Raw genomic sequence first — 20,319 nt, 5'->3', positions numbered from 1 at the left:
ATTTTAGTCCGATATAAAATCTCACAAATCATAATTATAATTAACAACCTTGTAAAGAAATGTTTGTGGTTTTGATCAGAATGAACAAAGATATATGAATATTCTTTCTTCTTATATATTTTAGGTGAAAATCCTTTGGCTGATGACCAAAGTAATCATGACATTAACTCAGTTGCAGGAGTTCTGAAACTCTTTTTCCGCGGGCTGGAAAACCCCCTCTTTCCTAAGGAAAGATTTAATGATCTTATTTCTTGTGTCAGTAAGTAGACTTTTTTGCATTTAAAAAAAAAAAAATCCTTCTCTCTGCAGAACTATGTGTTTCAATTAACAACTTCCTGAAAAGGGCGAGAGATAGCCCCCTGGATTTGTAAGACAAGCTGTTTCCATTCTGGAGCAGTCATCTCCAGGGGCAGTCTTGCTCTGCAGCCAGTGTCCCTCCCTTTTTGGAGTGGGATTGAACACAGGCACATTCCCAAAGTGGGATGCAGTTGCGACAGCATTTCTGAATTGAGCGTGGAATTTTGATGTTTCCAGAGTGTTCATTTTCCTCCAAGCTCAAGGATGGGTTCAGGCAACAGAGACAGAGAAAAGTGAGATTCACACACTTCCAATGTATTTGTCTATTTGTTTCTTTATTGTTTTGAGCTCATGATTCTTCTCCTAGCTCACCATACCCAAGTTAAACATCTGGTAATCTATTCACATTTTTGATAATTGCTTCAATGAATTCCCATTCTATTGAGGTGAATTCCTATAACGTACATCATTGTCACCAGGGAATGAACCCATTTCTGTTGGCTGATCAAGGTGCCAGTCATATTCTGCTCAATTCTATTCAGATTGGAAAAAGAAGGTCAACATAGGAGAGGGAGAGCCAGGCTTCTTTCTGCCTTGCCTGTCTCAGGTCTGTTGGAAGATCCAGATGTTTTGTAAAATGTTATGCAAACAGCAACTTGACAATGAAGCAATATTGTGTCACAGAAGTCTCCAAAACCGGTATCCCTAGCAGGTTTTATTTTATTTTATTTTTTGTCCTGAGCTACCAAAGTAAAATGAGAAAAGTGAAAACTGTTCCTAGGAGTTAGGTGTTTAAACACTATGTCCTATAATATATGTTTATTTAAAAAAAAATAATAGTTTTTTCTTTTTCCAAATACATGCAAAGATAGTTTTCAACATTTGCCTTTGCAAAATTTTGTGTTGCAAATTTCTCTCTCCTTTCCCCCTCCCCTAGACAGCAAGGAATTCAATATAGATGAAACCTATTTCCATATTTATCATGCTGCGCAAGAAAAATAGAACAAAAAGGGAAAACACAAGAGAGGGAGGAAAAAAACAATTACACAAATAACAGCAACAACAAACAGGTGAAAATACTATGTTGTGATCCACATTCAGTCCCCATAGTCCTCTCTCTGGATGCAGAGGGCTCTCTCCATCCCAACTTTATTGGAATCATCTTGAATCACCCTTTATATATAACACATGTTTAAAAATAATAGATCACAGCCTTAAAGATAGATGGAACCTTAAAAACCATCAAGCCTAACCTTATTTTTATATATGAGGAAACTAAAGCACAAAGATTTAAATGATTGACTCACAGCCACACAGCTCTTAGGAGAATTGAGGTGGAATTTGAACTCAGACCTTCCTGATTCACAGACCAGCTATCCATCAACTGCACAACCTAATTGCCTACAGTGTCTGGTCAGGCAGTGTCCTCCCTGGCAGATCATGTTTGGTTAATACCTCTCCCCTGCTCCTCCCCCCCCCCCAGTTCTTTTTTAAAGTATAAGCATTACCATCCATGGATCAGTCTTCCTATTTAAGCATAAGTACCACCACAAGAAATGATGGTTTAAATTCTAATAAGACTTGTGATGGAGAGAGCCATCCACATCCAGAGAACTATGGAGACTGAATGTGGATCAGAGCATAGTATTTTGACCTTTTGTTGTTATTTATATTTTTTCCTCTTTTTCATGGTTTTTTCCCTTTTGATCTGATTTTTCTTATGCAGCATTACAAATATGGAAATATGTTTAGAAGAATAGCACGTTTAACCTATATTAGATTGCTTGCTGTTTTGAGGAGGGGAGGAGAGGAGAAAAATTTGGAACACAAGGTTTTGCAAAGATGAATATTGAAAACTTTTTGCATGTATTTGGGAAAGTAAAATACTATTTTACTTTCTTGCATAGCATTATGAATATAGGAATATGTTTAGAAGAAGTGCACATATTGAACCTATATTGGATTGCTTGCTGTTTTAGGGTGGGGAGGAGAAAGGGAGAAAAATTGGAACACAAAATTTTGCAAAGATGAATATTGAAAACTATCTTTGCATATATTTGGAAAAGTAAGATACTATTTTACTTTCTTGTGCAGCTTTACAAATATAGAAATATGTTTAGAAGACATGTACATGTTGAGCCTGTATTAGATTGCTTGCTGTCTTGGGGTGGGAAGGAGAGAGGCAGAAAAATTTGGAACACAAGGTTTTGCAAAGATGAATATTGAAAACTATCTTTGCATATATAAGATACTATTTTAAAAAAAGAAAAAAAAAGAAATGATGGCTTAGTTAACAGGAGAATAAAAGTCCAGTATCAGAATTCTTCCTTAATTAAGTTCAGTATTTATTATATGCCAGCTATGTTAAGTTCTACATATAGAAAGAACAAAATGAAGGTGTCCTATTTCAAGATGCTCATATTTTACTGGATGAAGGAAAGAGATCCCAAGTCAATGCAAAGTGCTTTCTAGAAGGAGAGAGAACTTACAACTAATATTCTTTTACTCTTTTCCAAGAAAGCCTCCTTTTCTAGCTCATTGAGATATTATGGGTGATTCAAAATGTCTCTGAAACATTTCAACATGTACACACACATTGTCTGAGTCATCATGTTAGACTTTTGACCCAGCTGGAAAACACTTAAGAGAAAAAAAAAAAAAAAGAGTGAGAGCAAAAGATGTCATGATCCTGGAATTCCCTTTTACCATGACCAGAGCCTTCCCGCACATCCTGAAAATTGGAGAAATAAGCACTGTGGGGATTTTCATCTGCAACATTCAGCAGATTTCTATTTACACAGATCATTGTTCTCTTTAGGTGTCCCACTGGCACAGCCTGGATTCAGCTCCACAGTCCTACTTCCTATATTAGGCTATAATGCCAGAAACAACACTTTTTCCTCTAGCAACACTTGTTTTCCCACTTCTGTTGCATTTTTCTTCTACTATGTCACCTCAGAAGGGCTTACAGGAATCACGCAATCAATTCATATTCATTAATCATCTACTATGTGTCAGACACTGTGCTAGGGATTCAAATATATGCAAAAGACAATCCCTGCCCTCATGGAACTTATAATCTAATAAGAAAGACTATCATATTTATGTATACACATACACACATATATGACATGCTATATACAAAATAAATAGAAATTTTACAGAGGGAAAGCACTAAAATTAAGAGGGATTGGGGACAGTTTGTTATAAAATGTGGGGTTTTAGTTGGGACTTAAAGGAAGCCAGGAGGGAGGACCTTCTAGGGATGGAAGACAGCCAGAGAAAAAGCCCAAATGTAGTATCATGTTTATAAAACAGTCAGGAAGCCAATATCACCCAGAAACCTCAAGATGGACTTCTTAACTGTTATGATTTATCTCCAGTTGAGCCTTTTTTATTTCCATGTTTTTTTAGTATTGTTGAGCATACCGATTCTAGGAGCTTAAATTTAGGAAATAACTCCTCTTTTTATAGATGAAAACTGAGATCCAGAGGTATTTACAATACTGCTCAAGGTCACAAAAGGAAGGGATGAGCTAAGCTAGGATTTAAAATACATATATAGATAATACATATATATATACATACATTTGTATGGATGCATATGTGTATATAATCATATATGTATATTGTGTATTTATCTTTAAGGGAGAGAAAGGAGAAGAAAGGGAAAGAGAAGAAGGGAGGGAAGGAGAGGGGAAGAAAGAGAGGAGGAGCAAGAAGGAAACAGAGAGGGAGGGAGGAAGATGGAGAGAGTGGGGAAGAGAGAAGGAGAAGGGAGGGGAGGGAGGGAGAGAGAGAAAGAGAGGAAAGAAGGGCAAGAGAAAGGAAGAGGGAGAGATTTCCTACTTTCAAGGAATTATATATTCTAACACGAAAGGTCAGACACACAGATGAGTGTATACAAGAAGAATAATAGTAGCTTGCAGGACCAGCCCTGTTTTAAGTTTTGATACCTACTGGCAAGGTTCCTCAGTGTCTTGGACAACTATCTGAGAATCACTTAAGTCACAGAGCTGGTAGGATCTGACTTGGGGCGGGGGGGGGGGGGAGGGAGAAGGGGGGAAGTTGCCCCTCTAGGAGTTCCCTATTCTAATGATATTACAACTGCAAATTAAAAAAAAATACTACATCACAAAACTAATACAAGACAGGTATAATAAATGTGGTACAGGAAAATATTTAATAGGAGGTCACGGACATAATGAATAGATTTGGGCCTTGTCATCTTCTAATAATGTTGCTGTAATTGTGTCCACAATTCCCTCCCCGTAGTCCCATTTTAGAATAATTTAAAGTGACATTTCATCTAAACAAGATTTTCTTTTTCTTTATATCCCTTTGCCAAAACCTTGTAGTGCTTCCTATTGTGTTTTAACTATTTTGGAAAATGTTGTATTTGGTAGTTGAGGTATAGTAGACAGAGGATTGGACCTGATTTTGAATCCTGCCTCAAAAGTCTGGCTTCCTTCTAGCTTCAGCTCAGATCCCACAAGAGATCTTTCCAAGTTCTTCCCTCCCAGTATCCCCCCCATTCACAAATCTAAAGTTATCTATGCATTTCTCTGTGTCTGTCTGTCTGTGTGTCTCTTTCCTCCTCCCTCTTGCTCTTCTTCTCTCTCCCTTTTCCTTCTCTCCTCCCTTCTTCCTCCCATCTCCCTCTCTCTTTTGCTCTCTCTTTCCTCTCCCACCCCTCTCTTTCAATATGTATGTGTGTAGGTACCTTCTCATGCACAGATCTCACCCATTAGAATGTAAACTCCGTTAGGGTAGAGACTATTTTTTCTTTGTATTACCAGAGTACAGCATCAGGTACCTCATAAGAACCCAATAAATGCTTCTTGAATGATCCATTACAAGGAATGGTTGAAGGAGAAACAGGAGATAAGGCTATGTTGGGAAATAAAAGTGATCCAAAAATAAAAAAGAACAGTTTTAAAAACATTAAAATGAAGTTCACCTAAATAGATCTTTCTCAGCATTAAATTCATGTGTGGATTTAATACAGTATAGATTATATAAGGCCACAAAATAAAATGTTAATTATTTAGAGCAGGGCTTCTTAATTTTTTTTCACTTACAACCCTTTTTTACCCAAGAAATTTTTACATGACCCCGGGTATATAGGTATGTGTTTGTATGTATATGTGTGTATATATATACATACACCTATGTACATTCGAGTGTGTATAAATCACACATTGACTGATAATATATCTTAATTGTGCAACCCCCACATTCAGTTATAAAACCCCATTTGAGATCACTAGCCACAGTATAAGAATCTGGGATTTAATGAAATACCCAGATAATTCTCCCTCTTCCCTTATTCTCTCTCCTCCTCCCCACCTCTATACACACACTTGAGGCTGACTCTAGTGACTGTAACTTGAAAGCAAAGATTAATCTAAATAAGCTCAATTTACCATTAAATTTTTCATCTAAATATCTCTTCCTTCTTCTTCTTCTACCCCATTCCCCTTCCTTTTCTCTCCTCTCTTCATCTTTTTAGTCTTCCTCTTCCCCTTCATATGCACACATAACTTAAGCACATGTTAGACATCAATCCTAAATGCAATGTGGCAAAAATTAAATGTCAATGCTTACTTAACTATATAATGTTAACTAGTAAATTGATCTTGAAAGCTGAGTATTTAGCAATGGATGTCAGGAATGTTTGAAGCAACTGCTGTTAAATAAACACCTTTTCTAAATGTAGCTACCATGGAATTTCCGTCCATGTCTTAATGCTTAAGGATAAGTTAGCAAGGGAAACAGCATACTGTGATTTAGCATTTGTTCTCTGGCACGTCCTTTAGAAATGATGGCACTAAGATCTGATATTTGCCATTTTCAGAACTCAAATATGTGATTAATGGTTAGCTTTTCATACACACCCTCATAGAATTGTCACACCTCAATATCAGAGCATCAGAATGATGACATTCTCTCGTTCTGAGACAAGAACTTAATTCACTTGGAGAATTTTAGCTAGAAGGACCAAATCTAGCTGAGAATTCCCTTTTCCCAAGTACATGAGCTTATAAAGTTGTGGAAACAAGATATAGCTTGAGAAGATAAAACAAAGCTTCTACTCACAGCTTTTCCCGGAGGATAATATGCCCCAAAGGAGCAAATGTGCACAAAGTAGGAACTTATATCCATCAATAATTGCTTGTCTATGAAGGAAGGCAAAGGATGTTCATTCCACATTCATTCATAAACAGGTATAGACATGGAAGTTTTCCAGGTTACCCATGAAAACTATTAATGTTGGCCCAAATCCTGGGCCCCGGCGAGCGTGCCAGATACTGGAGCCAGACCACAAGCCCGGCTGTGCCTACGGGAGATAGCCAAGGGAAATTTTCAAGCCTGTCTGCCACCGCCAACTGGTGGTTTCCATCCCTCCAGACCTGCACTGCTACTTCAGGAATGCCAGCTGGTTGCATATCACCGTACTTTGGCTCAGGATCATGCACAGGATTTATCCCGTCAGCTTTTTTCCCCTCCGCTACCATTGTTATTCATCTCCATTCCTTGGGTCTGTGATATTTGGTTTTTGTCACAGGCAAGAAAAACTATAACTAAACGGTAACTCACCATTGGCAGTTTAATAAGTCCTTCCTCATCCTTAAAATGTATGAGACTATTTAAGATGGGAGGATCACAGATTTTGAGCTGAAAGGCTACCCAATTCAACTCATTCATTCTATAATCAGGGAAGTTGAAACTTGGGGGGATTAACCATTAGCTCAAGATCACATCAGGTATAAGATTAGAACTAACATTGGAACCTGACCTTACTTTGACCATAAAGGTAAATGGGTTTCCCACTTTAACAATAAATCAGTAAGCATTCATTAAGCAGCTGGTAACAGGATGGATGGGTACCATATTGCACAGAGCACCAGTCCTGGAGTCGGGAAGATAACTTCCCAAGGTCAAATCCAGGCTCAGATACTTATTAGCTGTGGGCAACCTAGCCTGAGCAAGTCACTTAGCCCTGTTTACCTCAGTTTTCTCATCTGTAAAATGATTTGGAGAAGGAAATCACAAAGTAATCTATTATCTTTGCCAAGAGAACCCCAAATGGAGTCACACAGTCAGATGTGACTGAAGAACAATTGAAAAACAAGCATAACAACATAGTGGTTAAAGCACAGTATGTGAAGCTAGGAAGAGACCTGCATTCAAAATCTGCCTTCAAATACTTCATGACTGGGTTATCCTGGGCAAATCACTTTACCACTACCTGCCCAGTTTCTCATCTGTGAAATGAGGATAATAATAGCACCTATCTCCCAGGATGGTTGTGGTGCTCAAATGAGATAAATCATCATAAAGCACTGAGCACAGTGCCTGACACATATAAATGTTAGCTATTAGTTAATTATTACCATGTGCCTTCTAGGAATACAAAAACAAAATCCCTATCCTTATGAGTTTGCATTATAATCAGGGAAACGTGTATGTGTGTGTGCATTCATGTTGTAGGTATAGAATACAAATATATAGTCTACACATACCTGTATTATATATAAGCTATATACTCATGTGTGTATATAGAATATATAGTGTATGTGTATAGTTATATAGAGAACATGTGTGTAGCCTATAAACACATGTATGACACAGAATATATGTCTAGGCTACGTTTATATACATGTGTTTTTATAGAATATGCATGTGTATATGCAGAATTCAGATTACAAAATGCATATTATATACACAGATTATCTACTATATGTACATATGTATGTACACAGAATATCTATATGATGATTTCAAGGGAATTTGGAAGGGGAGGGATACTAGACGATGGGACGATTAGGAAACTCTTCATGGATCTCCTGTCTCCGATTCTTTGCATGGCTTTTTTCCAGTTCCTAGAATTCATTCCTTCTTTAGCTTTGATTCTTAGAATCTCAGGTTTTCAAACTCTGAGACCTAGCTGAATCACCAGATGATAGATGGGACTCAAAATATTACCTTGTAGTATTGCGTGTGTTTATATATACATGTGATTTCCCCCAATAGAATTTAAGTTTCATGAAGGCAGGGACTGTTTCAGTTTTGGTCTTTGTACATCAGAAACTGATTCTTTGGTTGTAGAAGATGGTGTTTGAGCTGAATTTTGACAGAAACAAGGTTTCTCAAGAGGCAGAGGTATCCATACTACACCAAGGATTGACAAGAATTAACCAAAAGCTCTGATGATCCTTAAACTAAAGCTGGAACAGGCATTCAGAGGCCATCTGATCCAAGTCCCTCATTCTACCAAGGAAAAAACTAAAGCCAGGGACATAAAAGTATTTATCCAAGGTTACAATGGCAATAAATATCAGAATAGGTATTAGAATTTAGGACTTCAAACTTCAGAGATAATTGTCTCTAAAGTTAACAGGAATTACCCAAAAGATCTTATATTACAATGGCCCTTCTATATAAGCAGGAACTTTGTATATTCTAGAATAACAATATAATATTGATATAATATAGCTAATGCTATTACCTATAATATGGATAATAATACTAATATAACAAAATACTAAATAATTACACTACTATAATATATTATAGTGTTTACTATGTGCCAGGCACTTTGCTAAGTGCTTTACATTTATTATCTCAGTTGATCCACAGCAACTCTAGGAGATAGGTACCATTACTATCCCCATTTAACAGGTTAGGAAACTGAGACAAACAGGAGTTAAGTGAATTCCCTCCGGTTACACAGTTAGTAAGTATCTGGAGCCAAATTTGAATTATGGCTTTCCAGGCTGACTCCATTGTGCCAGATAGCTGTCAAACTATTATTTAACAAGGATGAAATGGGACGATGATTGATGATGATGTCGATAATTCTTTTTAAAACCAGGGAACCCAAGATACTACTCACTATTAACCCTTTCTCACTATCACAATTGCCCATCCTCTGGCCCAAAGTTGGATTAGTAGCTAAGAAAACAGTATTCTTAACTCTTACTATATTTCTCACACCCTAAGTAGAAGCAAAGGCTTTAAAAAAAAAAAAAAAAAAAAAAAACATAGATTCATCCTAGCTTATATAGCTGTCAATGTGCTATTAATAATAAACATAGAAATTTGTAAGCAGACTGCTATGAGTGTCAGGGTCATCTTCACATAATATTTTTCAAATTCATCACTGAGATGAATTCAGTTTTAGACAATAACACTAAAGATAACATATGTTTGCCTTGTTGACAAGAGAATAAATGTTGATAAACATTTTTTTGCTTTTAAGAATAACATGTATAACATGACTCATGTTTACCATCAAACTAAAATATGTAATTATTTTATACTGGGTGACAAACACCCTAATTACAGATGATATCAAAGTACTGTACAGTTTTATTTGGTGTAACTAAATATTCAAAGACAGATTTAATCATAAAATATTTAATAAAAGCTCACTCAGAAAGCATTTATTAAATTTTTACTAGAAACTAAGTGCTAAAAGGAAAAAAAAAAAAAGAAAAGAAAATAGTCCTTCCCTCAGGGAACTTAGGTTCTAAGTATATACAAGATATATACAGAGAAGATAGGAAATGGTCTTTGAAGAGAAGACACTTGTAGCTGGAGAGAGTGGGAGAAATCTCTTAGAAGAAGTTGTGTTTAAGGTTACTTTTAAAGGCTACCACAGCTGCCAAGAGGCAGAGGTGAGAAGGGAAGCATAAGGAATATCTAGAGCTAAGGTACAGAAATGAAATGGGGAATCTCATCAAAGGAACAGCAAGTGGCAATTTGGCTGGAAAAGACCAGAACTATAGAGTGAGGTCAGTTGTGAAGAACTTTTAAGTACCAAAGAGAGGAGATTGTATTTTATTATGGAGGTAATAGGGAGTTTATTATCTAGGAGAGTGATAAGATCAGACCTATGTTTTGTTAGTAGTGTAAAGAATGTGTTGGAATGGGAATGGGAACATTGAGATGAACAATAAAGTCTGTTGCAGCTAAATGGTGTAGTGGATGGATTGCTGAGATCCACTTATTTTTCCTGAGTTCAAATCTGATCTCAGTTTATTAGACAAATTACTTAACCCCAATTGCCTCAATTTCCTCATCTGTAAAATGATTGGAGAAGGTAAGGCAAACCATTCTAGTATCTTTGTCAAAAAAAAAAAAAAAAAAAAAACAAATAAGGTCACAAAGAGTTAGACATGAGTGAGCAACCACAAACAATAGTTAAGGCAAGAGATAAGAAGCATCTGTATTAGAATAATCCCTATTAAAATGGAAAAATGAAAACACAAGAATTGTGGAGATAGAAATAAAAAGATTAGGCAATTGAATGAATGTATGGTTAATATTAAAAGAGGAATCAAGGATGACCCTGAAGTTATGAACCTGGCTAACTGAGAAAATAGTGATAACTTCAGGAATAAAAGGGGAATTTGGGAAAGAGATGATTTGAGTGAGGGTGGAGGGGTAGAGAATTACACATATATACTATCTTGGAGGTGTTCAGTTTAAGATCCAGTAAGAAACTGGTGATTTGGGACTGTACCTCAGAAGAGAGACTAAAATTGGATAAATAGATCTGGGGATCCTCTCTATAGTTAGGATAATTGAACCCATGGGAACTGATGAGATCACCAAAGGCGAGAATATAGAGAGCAAAGAGAGCTTGTAGGGGAATGCCCTATTGGTAGGTATGGAATGGATTAAAATCCAATCAAAAAAATAAGGAGTGGTCAGAGAGGTAAGAAAACCAAAAGAGCAGAGCCACCAAAAAAAAAAAAAAATCTAAAAAGGAGGCAGTGTCCAAGAAAAGAACAATGTCACATTCTGCAAAGAGTCAAGAAAGAGCAGGATCTAGAAAAGGGCATGACAGTTGGCAGTGAAGAGATCATTGGTAACTTAAGAGAGGAAATTGGAAAAATGAAATTGTATAAAATATTTTACATCATTCAATACCTATTTTACTAAAACTTAAGCACATAATATTGGTCATTCTTGTTTAAGTTCTTGGTGATTTTCTATAGATGAACCACTTTATTCATATGTTACAGTGGAAAATGAAATGTATTTAAAGTCTTGGCTCCTTTCTACCTCTCTGACCTTTTGGCTTTTCGATGATGGACCTAAGTTTACCCTCTCTAAAAATAAAGGGAGTTGAATTAAGTGATTTCTAAAATGCCTTTAAGCTCCAAATCTGGTTCCATACCCATATATAATATACATGCACATACATATATCACATGGATACATACACATACCTTAGCTTCTCTTCTGCTAAAGAAGAGTAAAAATATCTGCCCTCCTCCCCCCTTTAACTATGGCACATGGAAGCCATTGATATAATGGAATTAATTCTCATGATGACCAGAAAATAAACTTCTTACATTGGGATCATGGGTTAGTTTTTCCAGCTCACTAAGAGTATAGATTAGTCAACTGGAATGGCAACCTGTCATTTAGGGACTGGAGACCCATCTCCAAAAGGAAAACAATTTATTTCCAATGATGCCAGTTTTGAAGTTTTGAAACAAGATACTGCATTCAATAAAATAGAACTCTAACCCATCTGCCTTCTAAACATCCAAGAAGGTTGATTCATTCTGAAGCACTTCATAAATCATGAATACATTTGACCACAAATATATCAGTTTCCATAATGCTCAAATATTTTCATTTTCTGAGTTGACATAGAAGGTACCTTTATGAATAGAGAAATGCTTTGGAAGTCTGAATAGCATGTCAATTCTTTAGCTCCATTGTAGTTGGACTTCTTAGAAGAATTCATAGACTCAAAATGTTACAGCTCTAGTTCAGATTATAACAGTCACTGGTCCTAACTACCAAGATAAGGATACTACTTTTATTACTTTGAAGTCATTTGTATCCAAGCAAAGGACATCTGGGAATTATATATATCCAGGTGTTTCTTCTTTTTTTCTATCACCAATTAGAGTCTTCCCCAGTTGTGCAGAAAACCAACTGTCTGATCACATGAGTGGTTTATTAAGTGGACAACAGCCCTAGATAACTTTTTCTCCTCTCAGTATAAATGGTTATTCTTACTCTTGGAACACAATGAAAGAGCTGGGGAAAATTAGTTCATTAAATGTAGTTATTCATGCATTTTATTTTTAATTTGTAGATTATCACCTGTCTGGGCTGAATTAGATTTTAATTGAACTGATACTGATAGGAGGATGAAGATGGAAGGTTTTCCCATCTATTCTGCTACATTTGTCAATTGTTTTCGCTTCCTATTATTAAATAGGATGATTAAAGATTATTGAAATTCTTCAGGGGAGAAATCATGCCAGTATTTTCATATGTTTCACAGACTGAGGCTCTCATTTGTACACTCATCAATTCTCTCAAAAAAGCCATGCAGAGAAACAAAGCAATGGAGCAGAGAGAGATTACTGGGCTGGGAGTCAAAAGACCTACATTTTAGCTTCCTCTACCACTTACTCAATCTATGATTTGAACAAAGCCCTTAAGATCTCAGATTCTCAATTTCCTGATTTCTAAAATATAACTCTAATACTTAGCATATCTGTGCTACCGGGTGGCTCTAAAAAAAAAAAATGGATTTGAAAACACTAAAAAAAAAAATGGGCACAGGATTTTAGATTTTAGGATTTTAGTGACCTTTGAGGCCATCTAGTGCAACCTTTTCATTTTATAGAAAAGAAAACCAAAGTGAAGTGATTTGTTTGAATTCCTACAGAGAGTAAGCATTAAAGGTCCCATAACTTCTGAGGCAGGATGCAAAATGCTCTGGGGAAAAAAGTGGGATTATTATTTCACTTTCACCAGTGCTATTTTGATTATTTATGGACATTCTTGCTGTTGATATTTCTTTGCCTTAACAGAGAATTTATGGATTACAAAACAAAAGCAGAAAGAGAAAAATCACCTTATCACCTTATGACTGGTCTAAACTCAAGATTTGTTCCAATTTTTCAAGCTTGGTTGGGTCTAACAGAGAACATGCACTCCATTGGCTGAAGCCTGGGGAACTCGGTATTATTACCATTAACTCAGGATAAGGCATCAAAGTAAAACTTTGATGAGAGAAAATGGTATTAATATCCTTGTTAACTATATCTAAGAGTAATATTATTTAGGAATACCACTGTGCTGAGAAGCTTCAGAAAAATATGCTTCAGTAGAGAAGAAAACAATACTTGAAAATGCACCAGGAAGTCCAGGTAACAGTCAAACATAGCAAAGGACAAATCCTTCTCTTTCCTCTCCCATCCAGAAAAGGAAGGGGAAAACTGTTCAGAAGAACTCAGAAATGTCAGCAAGTTTAAAACAATTTTTACACTAAATAAATGAGGAGAATCTTGTTTGACAATAGAACTGTAGGAGCACCAATTAAGGAAATATGATGGTCAGGTAGAGGGGACTCCCTTACAAATAGTAGCACCCCTTAAGTTATTTCACTTAAATGTCAGTTCCATGCTGATGGGGAAAGTTGGAGGATCTGGCCCACCCAGGAATGATGGAGAGTCAACATATATGAGTGTCTTTATCATAGAGCAGATCAAAATGTACTGATATCCTTCTACTTTGTTAATTGAAGTGGAATACTCTTAACAATGCTGTTTTCTGTTTGTAGGAATAGATAATCTCTATGAGAGGGCTCTTCACATCCGTAAACTCCTCCTCACCTTGCCCAGATCGGTCCTTATCGTGATGAGGTACCTTTTTGCTTTCCTCAACCAGTAAGTATCTTGTATAGAAAAACTGACATTTAATCATTTATGTGCTACTTCTGAACTATCTCTCAGTCCTGAGGATCTCTTTGAAAGTGATATTTTGCTTCTCTTCATCATAGACAAATATATTTTAATTAGCACAGTTCAAGACTGGAAAAATGATTAAATGAAAGCTGAAGGTTTATTTCTTCCTTAGCAAATCAAGATCACCATTAAATTGAAAACACTACACCAAATGCTTCAAGATCAGGCCTCAAGAAATAGTGGAAAACAGAAGGACCTAGTGGGCTATGTGATCCATAGGATTACAAAGAGTCAGATAGGACTGAACAAATGAGGAAATTATGGCCATAAAGCCCTCAAAAACTTCATCTTCTTAAAAGGAACAAACTACCAAACTATGCTAACAGTAACTATTTCATAAGGGTTTTGTTTCATTTTTTTAAGTCATAATGAATTAGGCCCCTATCCACTGTGGAAAATTATTACAATTTTAATGCTGTTTGGGGGAAGAAAGGAGAAAAAAGAGAAATGAGTTATGCTCTGAATTAAATAAGAAATTCTTTAAGTTTAGTAGAACGAGATACTGTAGAGGTTGAAATGCATTTCTCCAAGACATTTTTTCCATTAATAATGCAGTAGAAATATAAAAATGTTGTTTTGATTTTCAAGAGAACTTTTTTTTCTATTTAGTCAATTTATTTTTCAATTTTAAAAAGACAGAATGGTTAGTTTTCTTATTTCCTGTGCATATCCAGCATTTTAAAAGCATCCTGGCCAAGTCCTAGATAAGCTTTTCCTCTCCCTTCCCTTCTCCCACCCCACAAGTCCTCCTATCAGCATTTCAAATAAGCAGTTGGAGCTAAAGAAATACAATAGATGTCATGGGGGGGAAAGTTCACCAATGATTTACTGAGTCAATTTGAGGAAATGCCTTTTCCTCTGTCCAGTGTAAGTTGTCCATTTCTAAAATTAGGATATTCTTTTCTCTATCCTTCTCTGGAGAAGGAGGGGAAGTTAGCAGATTTCTTTAAGCTCTCAGGGAAAAAATAATGCCAAGGCAATTGTGGACATAGCCCCTTCTGAAAATTTATCAGCCTCATGTGTTGTCTTCAGTTCAGTTCAGAGTGTCAAAGCCAAGGTGTCTAAATAGATAGGACTTCTATCTATAATAAATAGCTGGCATTCAATAAATATTTGTTTAAATGAATTCATCTGGATTTAAATAAATGCAGAGAACCATGTGACTACAGCTATAGTACCTCTCCTTTCCCAAAGCTTCAGACAGAAATAGCTGTTGGAGTCTATTCAGGTCACAATTATTTTTAGGCACAATTGTAGTTTTATCTTTTTAAATATATTAAACTTACCACAGTGGTGCAAAGACATTAACAACATGGGTGAGAAATTAGTCAAAGTCTTTAGATTTACTCTCTTGATTCTCACTACGTTTGCCTTCCATCCAAGAGAATAGCTTGCATCCTTACTAGCCTTTAAACCATGAAAAACACTTTGCAAATATTAAGGTACTGTATACATGTCACATGTATACTCTCTGATGTTACAACACACACACCTATTGTCTCATCACTCCTTTCCCCAGTCCTTGAACGCTGAAATTCAGTATCTTTCTAATAAGTGTATTCCATGTTAACTGTGAAGATCCTCTCAGTCCTCCACTCACAAATAAGTTGGGTTCCTAGAATTGAGCTGGATGCATCTTCACTCTGTTTTCTCTTCCCTGCCTTACAATCCAAGCCTAAGGAGGTATTATTTAAGAACCAGTTTAGTCAGCCAGCCTAAGTAGCTTTTAGAAAGGGATGTGTGTATGTATATAACATATATATATAATTTTACATATACTTCTGTTTATCAATTCTTTCTCTGGATGCAGATAATGTCTTCCTTATTGTGTCATTTGTAGATAATTTGGTTATTTATAATAGTTAAAATGATCTACTCAAAATTGTTCTTAAAATAATATTGCTTAAAGTACTCATTGATTGATAGAGATGTTCTGACCAAGTGTGGTTATAAAGATGCTTTCTACTCCACCCTTACACCAGCAAGTCAAATATCAAGTATTTATTTATTCTTGGTCACTTCAAATAGTTTGGCTCTTTTATGATCCCATGTGGGCTTATATTGGCAAAGATACTGAAGTGATTTCCCATTTCCTTCTCCAGTTTATTTTACAGAACTGAGGCAAATAGTATTAAGTGACTTGTCCAGAGTCTCATAGTTAGTAAGTATCTAAGGACAGATTTAAATTCAGGTCTTCTTGACTTCAGGCTCAGCACTCTATCCATTGCTCCAACTAGCTGCCCCCAAGTATTTTAAGTGCCTACTAAGTGCCAGGGACTTGGCTGTCTACAGAAGATGGAAATTCTAAGAAGGAAAAACCCCGTTCTCAGCTTATTTCCTATTTGGAATCAAATTGTATCTTTCCCTAAATATCTTAGTGAAAAGACAGAGGTTGGATGGAAATGGGCTCAAGCACAAAGGCAATCTGCCATCCTGCCTCTACCCTCAGAAAAGACTGCCTTTGTTGTGTGAAGTTTGGGTGTGGGGATTTTGGAAGGAGCCCAAAGAGAGGTGATTGCTAATTTTTCATTTGATTTATTTAAAAATGAGAAGGAATTAAAGGAAATGATAAGCATGATAGGAGAACAACAGTAAAAGTTACTGTTCTCTTAATAATACAGTATTGTGCTGTCCTTTTTTTTGGGGGGGGGACTGTACTTTAAAAAAAGTATACATCACAAAATTTCAGTTTTCATGTACATTTCCCCTTTTCACTCTTTGTATGATGTACAACAAACAAAAACATTGTTATGCAGAAATTAGTAATAATTTTTTTTTAATTTTCAAATGCTCACTTTTCAGACTTTTATTTGTAAACTTGGAAAGATTAATTGCCTGTCTCCTTTATTCAAATATTTCTGATAAGGAAATTAGAATGAAGGATAGATTCCCTTTGGATAAAAGACTCTAAGGATTAAACCCTTATGTTTTCCCCCCAATTTTTTTCTTCTTGTCAGTTTCAAAATGAAAGGCTCTCTTCTAGCTCTAAAATAATCCCCAATGATTCTCTTAGCTTTAATTCAGATTCTTTTATTGTTATTGCTGCAAGGCAAGTAGGATCATATAACTAGTAAGTATTCAAGTGTCTTAGGCTGGATTTGAACTCAGATCCTCCTGGATCCAGGGTCTGTGCTCTGTTTTGCCTGCCTTATTCTCAATTCACTTTTTGTTTTTTCCTCTCAATTCACTTTCAACATTTATTAAGTACCTTCTTTATGCAAAGTGTTGTGCTGAGTACTGGAGAAGAGAGAGAGATAACTAAGATATGGCATCTGCCTTCCAAGTCTTACAATCTGATAGAGGAGTATACAATTAATATTAATAATATTATATAATTATTATATAAGTATAACAATATAATTATTATATTTTCATATAATAATATACTCAATTAATATTATAATAATACAAACTAGAACTTGGTGAAACCATCCGAAGATGAAGAATGCTATAAACATTTAACTGCAGTGAGATTACCATATCATTTGCAATTAAAAAGATCAGAGGAGGATTCGGGGAGGCAGCATTTCAGATGTCTTAAAGGATTTAAACAAACAGAAATGGAGGAAAAGGACATTTCCAAAATTAAGTGATGATATGAGAAAAGATTTGGCCCAATTTGAGTAACATGACTTTCCGATGCTTTATTATGGATTTTTAAAAGACTGAAGTTAGAAGAGTCTACATAACAGTTGTGGAAATTATGCTTTTTTTTTCTCCCTTCTATCTAACTAGATTCCTTTTCAAGACACTACTCTTGCAATGTCATAGATTTTTTTTTTTTGAGAATGAAGGATAGATAACAACTAGATTACTTTATTTCCCAAAAAGCATATCATAGCATACATTATGGCAAGTCATTTTTGACTCTAATACCACCTTGTTTTGGTAATGGGTGGTTCCCTACCTCCCTTCAGTTAGTCATCTTTTCATTCATTACAATTTAATTCAACAAACATTTGCTAAGAACCTATTTTGTGTCAGTCACTGTGCTTTCATCTGGACTTTTAATTCTCTTTAAACTAGACATTGTATAGAAACCTACCATTACTCAAATAAAATATTTTTTCCCAATATAAACTTCCTGCCCACTTTGAATGAAGAGAGAAGGTAACAATAAGCATCTTATAATCTTCGTTAATACTATTAGTACATGTGTACTCTTGAGTTTAAGCCTTCCCATCCCATGCATGCTGCATTTATTTATGAGAGAATATGTCCCTACTATGTGGTGAATGTTTTATAGCTATTGTTACATTATGCTATCTTAGCAAATGGCCTTGTTTAATATCTATTGACTAGGAAGCATGTTAGTGAGGGCTTGTGAGCTAAAGTGTTAGAAGTAGGCCCTCAAAGGATTATTCTTGAATGCAAGGTACCAGCTACCCTGTCTACCAATTTGTGCAGGTTTGGGGAAATAGCCCAGAGGAAGTATTATTATAACACAACCATGAATATTCATATGACTGAACTCTGTAATTATATAGCAAGCCAATAGGGATCTCCCCCCCACCCAAAAAAAAGCAGCTCACGATCCATGAATGAGATAGAAATATTTTTCCTAAAAATTATGTTGCAGAGGTAGAAGAGAATATTTGTATTCCTTTAATGTATATGATATGATGGAGGTTGGAGACTATTGCTTAGCTTTAGAGACCAAGCTTTGAAATCTCTTACATTGATTTTAAATTCCAAGAGTTGTTCATTTGCTCCCTCTCAAGTGGCAGAGAAAGAAACTCTCTTCCTCACTAGTGTTTCTTAATACTTTTTAGTAAGAAAAAATCTGAAAGAAAAAATGGGAGGGAGGAAGAATTTTAGAGATCTAAACATAGCAGCCTTATAAGGTTTCTTTCTGTTACTCCCAGATGTATCTGCTTGACATTTAATAGTTGATTGTTTACTTTGTCTCTTACAGATGGAACTCTGTTCACTTTATCTTAGTTCCCAATTGTACTGAGAACCATAATAAATTCTCTTCCCTGGCTTCCAAGAATACTACTTAATAAAGCAAGCTGAATATACAATTCTCTTTCAGCTGCTACTCAATACAAGTTAGAGCTATCTTTGTTTTCATTTGAACTGCTTTAGGGTAGAATGGAGAGCCATAATTCATAATTGATCATCAAAGGATTTAGACTTTAATTCTTAGAATTTGGTGTTTTTAGACATCATTGATTTTTTTCTACTTTTAAAAAGATCTGTTTACAGTTGCTCATGTTTCCTTCCCTAGCCTCTCACAATACAGCGATGAGAACATGATGGACCCTTATAACCTGGCCATTTGTTTTGGGCCAACACTAATGCCTGTTCCAGAAATACAGGACCAGGTGTCTTGCCAGGCTCACGTGAATGAAATCATCAAAACTATCATCATCCACCATGAGACTATTTTCCCAGATGCTAAAGAGCTGGATGGTCCAGTTTATGAAAAGTGCATGGCTGGAGATGACTACTGGTAAGTAGGGATGTAAAGCAATTTACACTTCTCAAAATAATAGCAATGATAATAGCTACCATTTATATAACACTAAAAGGTTTGGAAAACATGCTACAAATATTTTCTCATTTTGTCCTTACATCAATCCTGGGAGGTAAGTGCTATTATTATCTCCATTTTACAGATAAGGAAACTGACACAAACAGTTAAGAAACTTGCCCAGGGATTACACAGCCAGTAAGTGTCAGAAGTTGGGTTTAAACTCATCTCCCTGACATTATATTCACTGTACCCCCTATGTGCCTTAAAAGAATACAACCCCATAAAATTTAGGGAACAGATAAATTTAGTAGCACTGAAATGATAGCCAGAAAGTGGCTTGTTACCAAGCATACTTAAGCTTCAACTCAGGGCTTATTGCCTAAACCAGATTTTAAAAACATTTTTTCTTGTAGTCAGATTTGGAAGAGGGTAGTTTTTCTAGTATTCATATTTGTACTAATTTATATTAGGATACAAACATCAAGTAAAAATGACTGGAGACTTCACTCATATATGTCTAGTTTCTTTCAAGTGATTGATACAGTCTTCATTTTCCTTCTTCTATCTCCTTTACCAGGTAGTTATGAATGGTTCTTCCCATATCAATTTACATAAAGCACTTAAAGCTTTCAAAATAAAGAAATTATATAAGCTCTTTTTTGATGCTTACCAGTTTTATAGCACTTATAATTAGTAGCCTAGCCTATAATTTTAAGGTAGAACATGTACAAAATCAGTAAAATTCAATTATTA

At 35.6% G+C, this 20,319-nt stretch overlaps 1 protein-coding gene across 3 annotated transcripts in view; it reads left to right on the top strand.

Moving 5' to 3' along the window:
- Positions 1-20,319, top strand: part of SRGAP1 (SLIT-ROBO Rho GTPase activating protein 1) — a 309,032-nt gene that overhangs the window by 265,963 nt on the left and 22,750 nt on the right. For all 3 annotated transcript variants that reach the window (XM_052001387.1, XM_052001388.1, XM_052001386.1), the window contains exons 15-17: positions 125-259; positions 13,904-14,009; positions 19,318-19,542. In XM_052001387.1, the coding sequence (XP_051857347.1) occupies positions 125-259; positions 13,904-14,009; positions 19,318-19,542 (466 nt within the window). The remainder of the gene's footprint in view (positions 1-124; positions 260-13,903; positions 14,010-19,317; positions 19,543-20,319) is intronic.

The sequence above is a fragment of the Antechinus flavipes genome, chromosome 5 (assembly GCF_016432865.1).
Source record: "Antechinus flavipes isolate AdamAnt ecotype Samford, QLD, Australia chromosome 5, AdamAnt_v2, whole genome shotgun sequence".
NCBI classification, from domain to species: domain Eukaryota; kingdom Metazoa; phylum Chordata; class Mammalia; order Dasyuromorphia; family Dasyuridae; genus Antechinus; species Antechinus flavipes.
This window is presented reverse-complemented; position numbering and strand designations above follow the sequence as displayed.